General features: G+C 39.7%; 1 protein-coding gene across 4 annotated transcripts in view; it reads right to left on the bottom strand.

Annotated features, from left to right (window-relative positions):
• Positions 1-1,727: 1,727 nt before the first annotated feature.
• LOC103151273 (regulator of G-protein signaling 9-like) overlaps positions 1,728-12,459 on the bottom strand; it is a 20,135-nt gene continuing 9,403 nt past the window's right edge. For 2 of the 4 annotated variants that reach the window (XM_007571246.2, XM_007571237.2), the window contains 11 exons: positions 10,078-10,140; positions 9,714-9,743; positions 9,557-9,618; positions 8,675-8,788; positions 8,467-8,582; positions 8,274-8,361; positions 8,003-8,141; positions 7,664-7,746; positions 7,406-7,529; positions 5,771-6,168; positions 1,728-5,260 (listed from right to left, as the gene is read on the bottom strand). In XM_007571246.2, the coding sequence (XP_007571308.1) occupies positions 5,098-5,260; positions 5,771-6,168; positions 7,406-7,529; positions 7,664-7,746; positions 8,003-8,141; positions 8,274-8,361; positions 8,467-8,582; positions 8,675-8,788; positions 9,557-9,618; positions 9,714-9,743; positions 10,078-10,140 (1,380 nt within the window). In that variant the 3' untranslated portion in view covers positions 1,728-5,097. Of the gene's footprint in view, positions 5,261-5,770; positions 6,169-6,679; positions 7,530-7,663; positions 7,747-8,002; positions 8,142-8,273; positions 8,362-8,466; positions 8,583-8,674; positions 8,789-9,556; positions 9,619-9,713; positions 9,744-10,070; positions 10,141-12,459 lie in introns of those variants that run through there. The other 2 variants (XM_016681335.1, XM_016681329.1) reach the window with 2 other exon arrangements.

Genomic DNA, 12,459 nt, shown 5'->3' with positions numbered 1-12,459 from the left:
CGCTGTTAAATTTTATAAGGCAGGAGGTCACTGATAATTACCTGTTCTCGTCAAACACTGGAGGCTCGGGGAGAAACACTGGGTCACCTGTGAGTCTGATGGAGGTTCTGGGCACTCACGCACACACACGCACGCACACACACGCACATATATAGATGAAAATCACGGGGGAGCAGCAGGAGAACGTCTGGAGTTTCATTACACCTCTGATTTGGTCATTCATCATGTCAGGGCAAGGTCACGCAGAGCGAACATCATGTCTGTATCGACAGAGTTCATAGTTGATGGTGAAATGTTGGATTGTGTTCCACATGTTTTCTAAATCTTCTTATGTAAGTATTTGAGCCAGGGAGGTTAAATATATTAAATATTTTCTTCAAAGTGACAGAGGAGAGTGTAATGTGTTCAACTCCTATGCTGCTGGATGCTTGTCTGGGCTGCAGGAAGTCCACTTTAAAGACAATGTGTCCCTTTCCCACTGTGTTGCGATGTGGATCTTGCTATATGCGCCTACAAATGCAAACAAAATACAAATAATAAAATAAACCGCTTTTAACTGCTTACAAATGCGTTTTCCAGCACTCTTTAAGATTTTATTAATGAATAAAAATTTGATTTCAGACAACTTAGCTCAGGACTTGATGGATGAAAAACTGGAGCCAACTGATGAATATATATTTGACGGTAATGCTGTTAGTTCTTGTTGCAAATTGTTCCCATGAATCTGAAATTTGTTGATTTATGATTTGTTCTACCACTAATTCCTTAAATTATTCCTTTCTGTTATTTCCTTTTGCATAATTTCAAATAAATTTAGAGATTATAAACAAATACATTTACCTATAAGCATGTATACTTCTTTTTCCCTCATATTACAACTTAAAATGTGTGGTGTGAATGCATCTCCAGAAATGCTTCTTAACACTTGAACACCTGGATGTTTTTCTGTCTCTTTGCTGGGCTAATGCATCAGTGGACTTTGTGTGAATGTCCCACCGTGAGTGTTGAAAAGGAGCAATCAGATTGTTGAGCTCAGAGACGCCATGAAAAACAGAGGCAGATCAAAGCTTTGCTCCAGTCTTTGTTCAGTCACCTCAGTGAAGCTGTGCTTCTTTCTGCACATCAGTCGGTGACATCTGAAACAGCAGAAGTAATGTGGTCGCAAAAAACAGGCATATGTAAAGATCGTAGTTATGTATGTCTGGATATTAGGTTACTTTTACAAAAAAAAAATGGTTAAGACATTTGGGATCTCTTTGTCTGTATAATAAAATGATGCGCAAGGTGAAGATCTTGGTAATTCGCAGAATGTAAATAAAAAAGTGGAACATGTCCAAAAACTATACTGATTTTTGTAAATAATTCTGTTTTATTGAATAAACTGAACTGTCCTTGTTTGCAACAATATGTGTTTATTTTCTTCTCTATGTTGCCACCTAGTGGTAATACATAATCATTACAACTCAATGATAGTTGGAACAAAATAAAACAGGGATGCCTTAATCCGGTATCCGGCAACTTTAGTTGCATTCTTTCTCCAAAACCTTGAGTCAAATGACTGAATTTCCTCAGCTGCATGACATTTAACTATGCAGACACCTGATAATGAGACATTCATTTCATTCAGGTGCGTTGGGATTCATCTAAATGTTGCAAAACAATAGTTCTTGAGGATTGGACCTGGGAAGCCCTGACAGAAAAAAAAATAAAAATTAGATGTCAAACTGTTGAAAAGACACTTTTTTTATTGAGGCACTTGACACTAACTATGGAATGTACATATCAGATACAACAAATTCAAGGTACTTTTCACATTCTTGCATCTGTAAACATGATAAAGATAATACATTCAGTTAGTTAGATCATGTTCTGCTGTCCCTCCCCAAAAGAAGAGACCATAAACATCTCGTTCTGTTTGGTGTTTGGTACACAACAGCTACACAGAGGGTACAAAACAGCAGTGGAGCCAAATACAAAACTACAACCTGCATCCTACTGGGTAAAAAGAAAGAGCACCCTCTTTTAAATCTAGGGTTGTAAGAAGACACACCAGATTCAGCATTGTCATTTATGAAACAAATGCATCCAAAAATGAAATCAGTGTTTGAAAAACTAAGTACACCTTTGCTGCGTCCATGGAGGTGAAAAGGAAAAGGGTCAGCAAGATGCAATTAAATTTACTGATTACCACAATTGCTACAAAAGCAGGAGTTTCTGCAATGCAGATGCCGAGGCAGAAAAACATCCGTAATGACTGTCCATCAGTCTGGGAAGGGTCAGAAAGCCTTTTCCAAACATTAAGAACTCCATCATTCTGAAGAGAGAGCGATTACACCCAAGTGGAAAAAACTTTTAAGATATATCTTAAAAGTTGCTGGTCAAACGCAGAAGAGCCCAAAACCTAAGAGCTCCATATAAGCCTCAGTGAAAATTTTGAATGTGAAAATTCATGAGAGAATAGCAAGAATAAAAGGGAACATCTATAGCTTCCTTGAGATTGTTGAATGAAAAAAGCAGCATGACATGTCCAACTTACAGGAGCTACTCGCCTGCAACTTCTAGATGCATCCCTTCTCGAATACACCTGAATCAAATGGGATTCGTCTAAAAGTTAAACACTAAGATGAAGACAGGGATTCTATCGCACATCAAAGACTTGGAGCTAATTCCACTATAGTGGAAGAACTCAATCTTGTGAGAGATGTTCATTTCATTTTCTATCAAATACATGGTGATGGAGAAGTGATTATTTGAGCAACAACTCCAACATCATGCTCTGGAACACAACATCTACCTGTTTGTCTTGCAAGATCAGCCTGTGCTATATGAATGACAAAAGTATTCATAAACAGGGGTTTGCAGGTCAAACCTTTCTTGTAGAAACTATTACCTGAAAGGCCCTATTGAGGATACAATGTGTGTAAACCAGAATGCACAATATTCTCATAAAAAAACTCTCAAGCATAGTTGAAGTGTGATAATATGGGCCTAGACCTGTTGTGCGCTTCAAAACCACTGAGTCAAACACAAACTCATCTCCAACCAAATAAGTCTAGAGTCAAAGATTAGACCTGTTTGAAGTTTAGAATAAACTGGGCCATCAAAAGTCAAAAATGATCCTTAACATTCCAGCAAATCTACAACTGAATCGTTGATGTATACTGAATCGTAAGGCAGAATAATGTGGTGATACTCTAAGAAACCTGTGCAGATACAAACATCTGAAAACTTCAAACAACAAAATCAATGTCGCAAAGAAAAATGGGGCCAAAATTCCTCCATAACCAAATGAGAAAATCTAACTCCTATTTGTTTATTTTTCCACACACAGCTTCTCCGTTTTAGACTTGATCTTTGCTTATTAAATAGTGGCAGTATGGAAGCTGTTGTCTGTTTTTATACACTTGAGGTTAGATTTATCATTTTAAAACCTGATGAAGACCAGATTATTTATAACCCTAGGATTAAAAGAGGGTGTAACTTTTTATATGACAGCTTGTGTATCTTTTTGTACAAGCTGTCCTTGTGCTCCCACTTTACCTCAAACTGGTTTGGCTCAGTTTTTTGTTGTTGTTGTTGTTGTTTTTTCACAAAATAGATAATTTAATAGACAGGGGCTTCTAAATCTATCTTGCAGAACAAGAAAACGTCTCTACATTAGTAAGTATATAGAAACATCCGAACAAGCATGTGGAAGCAGAGTCTACAGGTCTCCGTCTGCTTTGGTTATTCTCCGCCGAGGGTTTCAGATTTAGTTACTTGTTGAATTAATGTTCCTTTACAGCCACAACGATGTCAGTGAATGTATGTCTATCTTTGTACTCTATGCTTTTGACTTCTTTATCCTTGCTATTCTGAAAATAACACCTTGGATGTCTTTGTCTTGCTTTATTGAAAGTTTCGAGGTTAAACTGAGATGTGGTTTAAGGCTTCTGTTGGGCTTCAGTTCATCTTGAGATGCAGAGTAAGGTTCCAGCATGAAAGCTAAAGTTCAAGCTGTGAAAGCGCTTGAACTTTGGTAAACTCTGCTGTCCCCATCTGGAGTGACTCTTGTTAAAACCATCCTCCAGCCTGAGCTCCGCTGGGGCTCACATCAGTCCTGTACGGTAAGGCTGTAACTAAAGGAACACTTTTAGACAGACTTTTTACGTCTTGTGGACCTAAACCATGTGAGCTGCCTAGCTCTGCTTTTGTTGAAAGGCAAAATGCATCCATCCATTGTCTTCTCCCAGTGGGACATGGCTGAAACGTTGCCAAAGGGAGGTGTCCTGGTAGAATCATAATCAGATAGCCAAACCACGTCAACAGACTCTTTTTTTCAATGTAGAAGAGCTGCAGCTCTGCTCTAATCTCCTCCCTAAAGACAAAGCTTCTTACCTTATTTTTAAAACTGCTTTAGATTGGAATGTAAATGGTTATTAAATAAAAAAGGAGATTTTTGTTTTCTCACCACAACAGACAAGAGTAACACTCCCATCCGCCTCTAGAGGAATAGACAGACTCTGCCCTGGAAGATTAATCCATCATTTTCTTACTGAGACCCATGGATTAGACATACAGGAGCTGTCTCTTGACTTGGAGGTCCTGGCTTGAACAAGCAAAGACGAGACTAAGTCATGCATCCAGTACATGAACACCAGAAATAGGATTGGGGACAAAAGACAGACCTGGCTGGGTCTGGAAAACTGTTTGGTCTTTGTGTTCAGATTGTGGACACGGTTTGGGACTGATCTTGACCACCTCCACTTCTGCAGCCTCCCTACAAAATGCCTCTTTCAAGTTGACAAAACACTCCAGGACCAGGCGACTGAACTCCAATAAACCTTCGTTTTGAAAACAAAAATTTACCTTTTAAAATTTCACCAGCATTTCTGTTTCGCAGCTACTTTTGTCATGGTGTTTGACAGAAAACGGGGTAAGCAATAGAACAGCTCTGCAACGACCTTTCAAAGCAGCAGGCGGTCAGATGCTGAAGGGTTTTTGTCATTCGGTGTCCCAGACTGAGAGATTCTTGCAGGTCTTGATGTTGTTTGGTATTTGTGTTACATGTTCCACCCTAAAAGTCCTGTGGCGTTGCACCTGTATGAATCCAGCCAATCATCCTGTCCCGTTCTGTCGAGTAAGACTCTCCCAGGGGCAAATGATCTCCTCTGTTCCCACCGCGTCCCGAGATGCAGGCCTGTTCTCCTCATCCTCGTCCTCAGACTCAATGGGGTAGATCCGGCACTCGGGAGGAATGTCTACTTTGATCTGGAAGAAGCTGAGAGATATCGAACAGAGGATTTTGTACGTCGTTCCAGTTCTGTTTTTGTGGTGTTCAGATCCAAATAAACTGAGTGTTTAATGAGGTGTTCATTATTCTCATATGACTGTAGCTGTGTCTCTCTAAGCAAAGCCATTAAAGGAGTTTTTGTTGCCATTAACTGTATATTTTCTTCATACAGTTAATACTCTTGAAGAAGTGCTTCTTAGTGGGATAAAAGATGGTTTAATTACAATGTTTCTAACACATACAAAGAAGCATGGAGGGTACTAAAGATAAGTTCTTACTCTTAAAATTGCAATAGAAAGAGTGTGTGTATTTGTCCCTATCTGTTTTGTTCTTAAATGTTTTCCCACTATTTTCACCTCTGTTGTGGTTGACATGAGTACAGCACCATAGCTGTGGATTGTGCACTTCGATGATTGCACTACATGAACTAAAGTGTTAACCAGAGCTAAAGCGTTGTCGAAGTGTTTTCGACTGAGCGCTGTATTTGCCACCACTTACTTGCCGATTCTTCTGGGTGGAGCCTGGCTGGCCTCATCTGGTGTGATGGGCTGAATGCGGCTACTTGTTGTGGCCGCCGTGTGGCATTTGGGCGACAGGCTGGCGAACATGGTGGAGGGGCTGCAGCCTCTCTTCAGCAGTCGGCGCAGCGACAGGGCCATTCGAGACTTGGACAAGTTTCCCCCCTCAGGGGCCCGAACTTCTGTGTTGCCCTCACCGTCACTGGCCTCCATCCGCCGCTCAGAAGCCGAGGTGCTGTCTAAGGCCACGCTAATTGGGGACGGACAGACTGGGGTGTGGGCGAGGAAAGGGAGGGAGGGCGAGGCGGTGACAGAAGGTGGGTCAGGGATTCCAGTGTAGACAGCGAGGTGCGGGACGGGAGTGGTAAATCGGCACAGCTGTGGGATCAGAGGGCAAGACACAACAGTCAGAGGGCATCTGGGTTGGGAAGAGTCAGTGTGTGGGATCTGGAAAATTCAAAATTTTCCTATCCAGTATATTTCAATCATCCAACTAAGAGTCAACTGAGAGATATTGATACTAATTGATAGTTTTAAACATTATTACAGCTGAATATTTTATGAAACAGACAAATTACGGTCACTGGTTAGTTACCTTTAAAATATCTTATTGTACAGCAGCTGAGTCAAGTTGTTGAAAGGAAGAAATTAAAGAAAAAATGAAGGAAGGAAGGAATGATTGAACAAATGAAGGAAGGAAGGAAGGAAGGTACAATATGAGGGAAGACAGAAAGTGACAAAGGGACGTTAAGTGGAGAGAAAGAAAGAAAAAGAACAGTGGATTAGGGTAAGAAAGATGAAAACATCCAAGAAGATGAAGAAAGAGGGAGAAACAACAAATAGAATGAAAAAAGAAGAATAGAGGAGAGAAAGATATTAGGAAGGGAGGGAGGGAGAGAGGAAAGAGAAAAGAAAGGAAAGGAAAAAGGACAGAAGGAAGGAGAGAAGAAACGAAGGAAGGAATAAATCCCATCCTAACAACGTGCATAGCAACAAAGTGATTACATTGAAACACAGTAAATAACACAAACAAATAAAAATGAGGTGATTTTGATTTATTCACTTATGACTGATGACAAAGAAAGACAGAGAGCAGCACTACAGAACAACAACAGAAAAAGATGGACACTTTATGAGAAACAATGGCAGCTTTCACTGATAAGACAACAGACTTTGGTCCTCTGCTTGTCGTTACTCATCACGCATAATAAAACCGTAATTTAACAAGTGCAACTTCTCATCTGAGTTTGATTAAAACAGGATTGCTCACAAAAAAACATTTTCACTGTTGCTCAGTATATGTCACTAGTAAGGAGGCTTAGCAAAAATATATTACTATTTCTACTATTTTAAATAAAGGTTTTGTATAACTAACAACATTTTGAACATGAGTCACATTGAATTTACTCTACAGCTTCACTTCACATTTCTCATCAGTTTGGGATCGAAATGAATATTATTAAAGTACTAATTCAATCTCAAACTAAACCTCTGCAGAAATTGGAAAAAAAAAAAACCATAAACGCTAGTCATGTTTGTCGCTGAACTTGAGGTGTTTTCACTTGGAATGACGAGGACCCATCTCCTTGCCCTGCTTGCTGAGTTTGCTCATGACCTGTGTAATGTCAACCGGGGCGTTGGCGGCCATCTTGGCCCTTTGCTCCTGCTCTTGCTGCCGGATGATGATGGGGCTAAGACTGGGCCGTCTGTTCCTGGCGTTCTGCTCCAACTGGACTTCACTGAGGGAAATGGAAAAAGGAGACAATGGAGAGTGACGGATGTGATTTTCCAAAACAAGTTTAAGTGGATATAAGTTCGACATTCTTCAAGTATCGGACGTCAAATGCAAGAACGTCTAAAAGATGTCGCTCACTTGAATTTGTGCTCTTCGGGACAGATGGCTTTCTTTAAGGTTTCTTTAAACACAGGAGATTTTAGGTACCGCCCATATGAGTCCTGCAAGGAAAGAAAGACAGAAAGAAAAGCCAACCCATTCTTTATCTTCAAATATAATAATTATATTTACCTTATGAGACATCAATCATCAAATGTATTGCTCCTGCTTTATCAACTCATACTTCTATATCAAACTACTTGTTGCAATGATATAATTATCTCAGGTTCTGTAGTCTTGTGAACATACTGCAGAGCCCAACAAGCAGACATTGAACACTGCCAATCCTAAGGCCCCACTGCTGATGTGTTCACTGACCTTCTTCATCAGCATGTAGATGTGAGTTTGGGCTGCGTCCAGAACGTATCTGTGTGGGTGCTTCAAACCCTTCACTGTGATTTCCATTGTTTTTCCATCAATATTGATCCATCGCGGGGCGCCACGTGCCAAAAATGTCCTGGGAAAAGATGAGAGATGGTCAGTTTGAATCAATTTTCTGCTGAAAGATTACAGAAATTCATGCAGTAGGGAAAATAAAGAGAGATCTTTCAAACTCGAATCCAATCAGTAGATCCCAAAAAGTCGTTACTTGTAGATCTGCTCTGCTTTCTCTCTCATCGCGACAGCAGTTCCCCACTTCAGATCTTCACAGCCTTCCCAGAATGCCAAGTTCTCACCTAAAAACACCCAGAAAAGAAAACCACACAAGTATTCAAATCAACACTGCGTTTTTTGTTTTTTGGGTTTTTTGGGGGGGTTTTCTCATTCAATATAGTCCATACCACTGAATTCTTTCTTCAAGAAGAGTCTGAAATCATCTCGTCCTCGAGGATCTGAGAGAAGCTCTTTGAAGCTGAACGTCCACCTCTCTACACGCATCTTGGTGGGTATTTCCACGCTGCGGCACAAATTGAAAAACCACAGAGGAGGAAAATCAGACTGCTGAATAAGGCTGACTTTTAGAGAACATGTCTTTGTTGGCTGACTCACTTAGACATGTTCAAGGTCCAGTATGTCGTGTCGTCAGTGAGCCACGGGTTGCTGGGAAGACACTTGGAGAGAAAAGGGTCGTGACCGCTATAGGTGGCGCTGTACTTCACCAGTCTGCAGTGCAGGAAATGAGATTCATTGTTTGATGTAGATCACAAATAATGTTTTACCACATGCAGATGCAGACTTATTGTTATGTCTGGAATCGCTGTGCTGTTCAGGAAGAGCTTCATCTGACAGACAGACGGCTTCATATTGACTCTAGAATCCTCTGGTAAAGAACTTCACTGTTGATTCAGTGCCTTCAAGGTGCCTAGATCCTGTGGTTACAAAACAACCACAGGCCCATTTCATCACACCTCCACTGACGTGCTCTACAGTTGGCATGAGATGTTTGAGCTGACATGCTATGTGTGGTTTTCTCCAAACACGCTGCATGGCAGCCAAACATCTCCACTTTGGTCGAAAGCACATTGCTGCAGCGGTAATGTGCTCCTTTTGGGTCAAACTTTGCTAACCTAAGTTATGCTATTGTTTGTATTTAGCATAAGAGGATTTCTCCTTAAACCCTTGAGAAGAGTTCACACCAATTTACTTGTCTGACCACTCAGAAAGCTCCGCAGAAGTGCAGCTAAGTAAAGCATGAATAAATTGAATGGAAGAAAAATTGCAGATTTTTAACTCAAAATCTTATCTTAAAAAAAAAAAAAGAAAATCATCTTGTTTTCATAAAAAGAGAGCAAGGAAAACATTAAGGACAATTGTGCTCAACTTCTTTAAGGAGGCATTTTTATGTTTTTTGACCTTTTACATCTAACTAAAAGGTGAATTTGTTGTTGCGGGCATCAGAGTGCAGGTAACATAAATCTGAGGCTGTCTTACGCGCCGATGGACACAGATGACTTCACTCTGGGCCTCATGATGGACTGCTGGGTGAAGATCATCTACAACAGGTGAGACGAGGCAGAACAAAGTACCAATTTTAGCTGAGCAAAAACACAAGCAAGAGGAAAACACAAGAGAGCAAAATCCTACTTACAATTCTCTCGTAGTAGTCAGGTGTTTGTGTCTGAGAACAAGAATATATACAAGACATTTGATATTGTTTTTTTTATATATATGTATATATATTTATGGTGATTTTTTTTAATGGTATAAACTGGTGGTGTAACCAGTGGGCTGAAAAAATAGAGCCATGGGAAAATGCCTGCAGAGGAGAAAAGAACAAAAGCGAAGACAAGAAATAAGATGCAAATCAACACTGTAAGCAGACAGCGTAGACTGGAAATAGAAAGCAAGCATCGTTTTATGCAGCTGCATTCATGCATTAAAGCCTCTTACTGGGCTTAAGCTGATTGAGAAGAATTATGATCCTGCTGGTCATGCGGGGACTCACCTGTTACCTCGTCTGTATTGGGATCTGTTCTTCGATCCAGCCCGTAGTCCATGGCACTCACAGTCCCTGGCTGAACACACATTACAATAAAGGCAATTAGACACAGTGGGCTTAGCAAGGGACCAATTAATTACAACAGGTGGCTGTTTCTGATGCTAATGAACAGTTGATGTTGTATGATCTCTTTTTTTTTTTTCCTAGCCATTAGAAACACCAAGTGGCTCGTTACAAGTGTGAAGTGGCAATAATGAACAATTGGAACCAAAATTATCCAACCACAACTCTAAATGATGTATTTTTGTAAATATGCAGCAAGAAATAAAAGGGAACAAAAAAAATTGTTTCTTACAGGTAACGTTATAATGTTAGTTATTTCCCAAAATTAAACCAAAAATGCCATAATGATGAGTGCGTTATCGACATTGTTGAAGCCCTTTATGACAAGCTTTTTTTTTTCAAAACGGTTCAAATCAAGTGATTGCCATGGCCATTCTAGTAATTCCCATAACTTCGTTTTAAATCAAGTTTTGGTGGATCAGTGTCCTGTAATTAGATCAAAGCTTTAGCTGCGTTGCAGATGGCGTGACATTTTCTCCCAGGATTTTCCTGACTCTTGACTGAATCCATTTTACCCTCCACATCTTGCAGTTTTCCAGAGCATCATTAAGCCACTACCATGCTTCACTATAGGGCTAGTGTTATTTTCAGAATACGCTTCATACTTCCTATTTCAGACAACCAGCTGGTCCACAGACGTGAACATTTCCTGTTTTGATTAGTGACTCTGTTGAACAGAAACCCTCAGAGCTCGTTGGTTTATTTATATGTAGTTGTGAGCAAAACTGGAGCTGACTCTTTTGTGCTTTGGGTAAGGAGTAGAGCTCATCTTGAAGGTCAGACACGGAGCCTTTGGCATTTAATATATTGTATAATTGTATACATCGGAAGCTGGAGAGCTCAGCGGCTGCTGCCAGCAATTCCTGCTGATGGCATTTGTCTGTCAATCGAGGGTTTATGGCCACCTGGCTCCTCAAGAATCTTGTTTAAACCATTGATAGCTCCTCCTTTAAATACACCCCAAAATAATCATGTTGTGTTTAATGTATAATAATTGTTGAAATAATCAATAACAATCTCAGAATTTGGCTGCTTCACTGTCCTCCTTGTTCAAATGGAGAACCTTTAGTTTACGCATAACCTGAACTATAAGATTTACAATTCATCAAGAAATTGCTACTCCAAAATCAACTTCTTTATTTATTCAAATAAATCCCAGACTAAAAGAAGAAGCTATTCGTTTCCGCAGCATAAGTTTAGTGTCATGACCTGACTCACATTGGGCGGTGACCTACAACACTAACTGAGTAAGCATATCTTGTTTTTAATCAGTCGAAAGCTGTTACAATAGACAAAGTGGTGGATTTTGAATCAATCCTTTTTTTTTTTTTTTTGCTGTGACTGCAGATGAATGTATACATTAAAGCACACACAGGCTTCCTAAAGCAGCTGCATATTACATAAAACACCAAAAATCACAGGAAAATTTGTGGTTGATGTATTTTATTTGGTGGATTTCTAGCTGGATCTGTCTTTATTTGAAATAACTGACGGACAGGCTATGATTTACTCGGCTGGTCTCTGCACCAGAGTCACGACATAAGACTCTCCATGTCCCCACGACGCAACACACTGCAACACATTCTCTAGCTCAGAAATTAAATATTAAACAGTCGTGCCCTTTTCTGTTGCCTGGACATGTAATGGTAATGAGGAGTCATGGGTCGAGATAATGAGATGCCCTGTGAAGTGTGGAGAAGGCTCGCAATTTTTGGCGGCAGGTTTCTGTGTCGGCTGCCGTTGAACATTCAGTTTCTGACTATTATCAGTGTGTACATTTGTGAAACACAATGCTATAAAAAAAAGGTTTCAGATTTGTTCTGTTTTTGCTTTTTTTTGTCAAATTTAACAAGACAATGATCCAAAACATAACCGACAAGCTAATCTCTGAATTGCTCAAAAAACATAAGCCCAAACAATTGAAGGCTTTTTGAAGAGGTCTAGTCAAAGTTTGATCTTACATGACTATTAAATATAATGCTCAAAAACCCCCTGTTGTGTCATTGTTATTGTCATATACAATGATGAATTCAGATATTTACTAAGATTTCTAGTTCTTTATATGTAATAGATAGATAATAGATTAAAGTGTAAGCTATTTAACCTAATTTAAAAATGTTTTGTTATACTTGAAATAAATTTTTTCCCCCAAAGTAACTCTAGAGATTTAGCGAGCAGACATCTGAAAACCCTGTGTCCAGATTAACAACACAAATGTTTTAATATTCTTTTGAATTTACCAAAACTGATAAATATTTTTTGCTATGTACTT

This window comes from Poecilia formosa, unplaced genomic scaffold, assembly GCF_000485575.1.
Source record: "Poecilia formosa unplaced genomic scaffold, Poecilia_formosa-5.1.2 Scaffold7, whole genome shotgun sequence".
In the NCBI taxonomy this organism is placed as follows: Eukaryota; Metazoa; Chordata; class Actinopteri; order Cyprinodontiformes; family Poeciliidae; genus Poecilia; species Poecilia formosa.
Note: the sequence above shows the minus strand (reverse complement) of the source record. Positions and strands in the feature narration are given on the sequence as shown.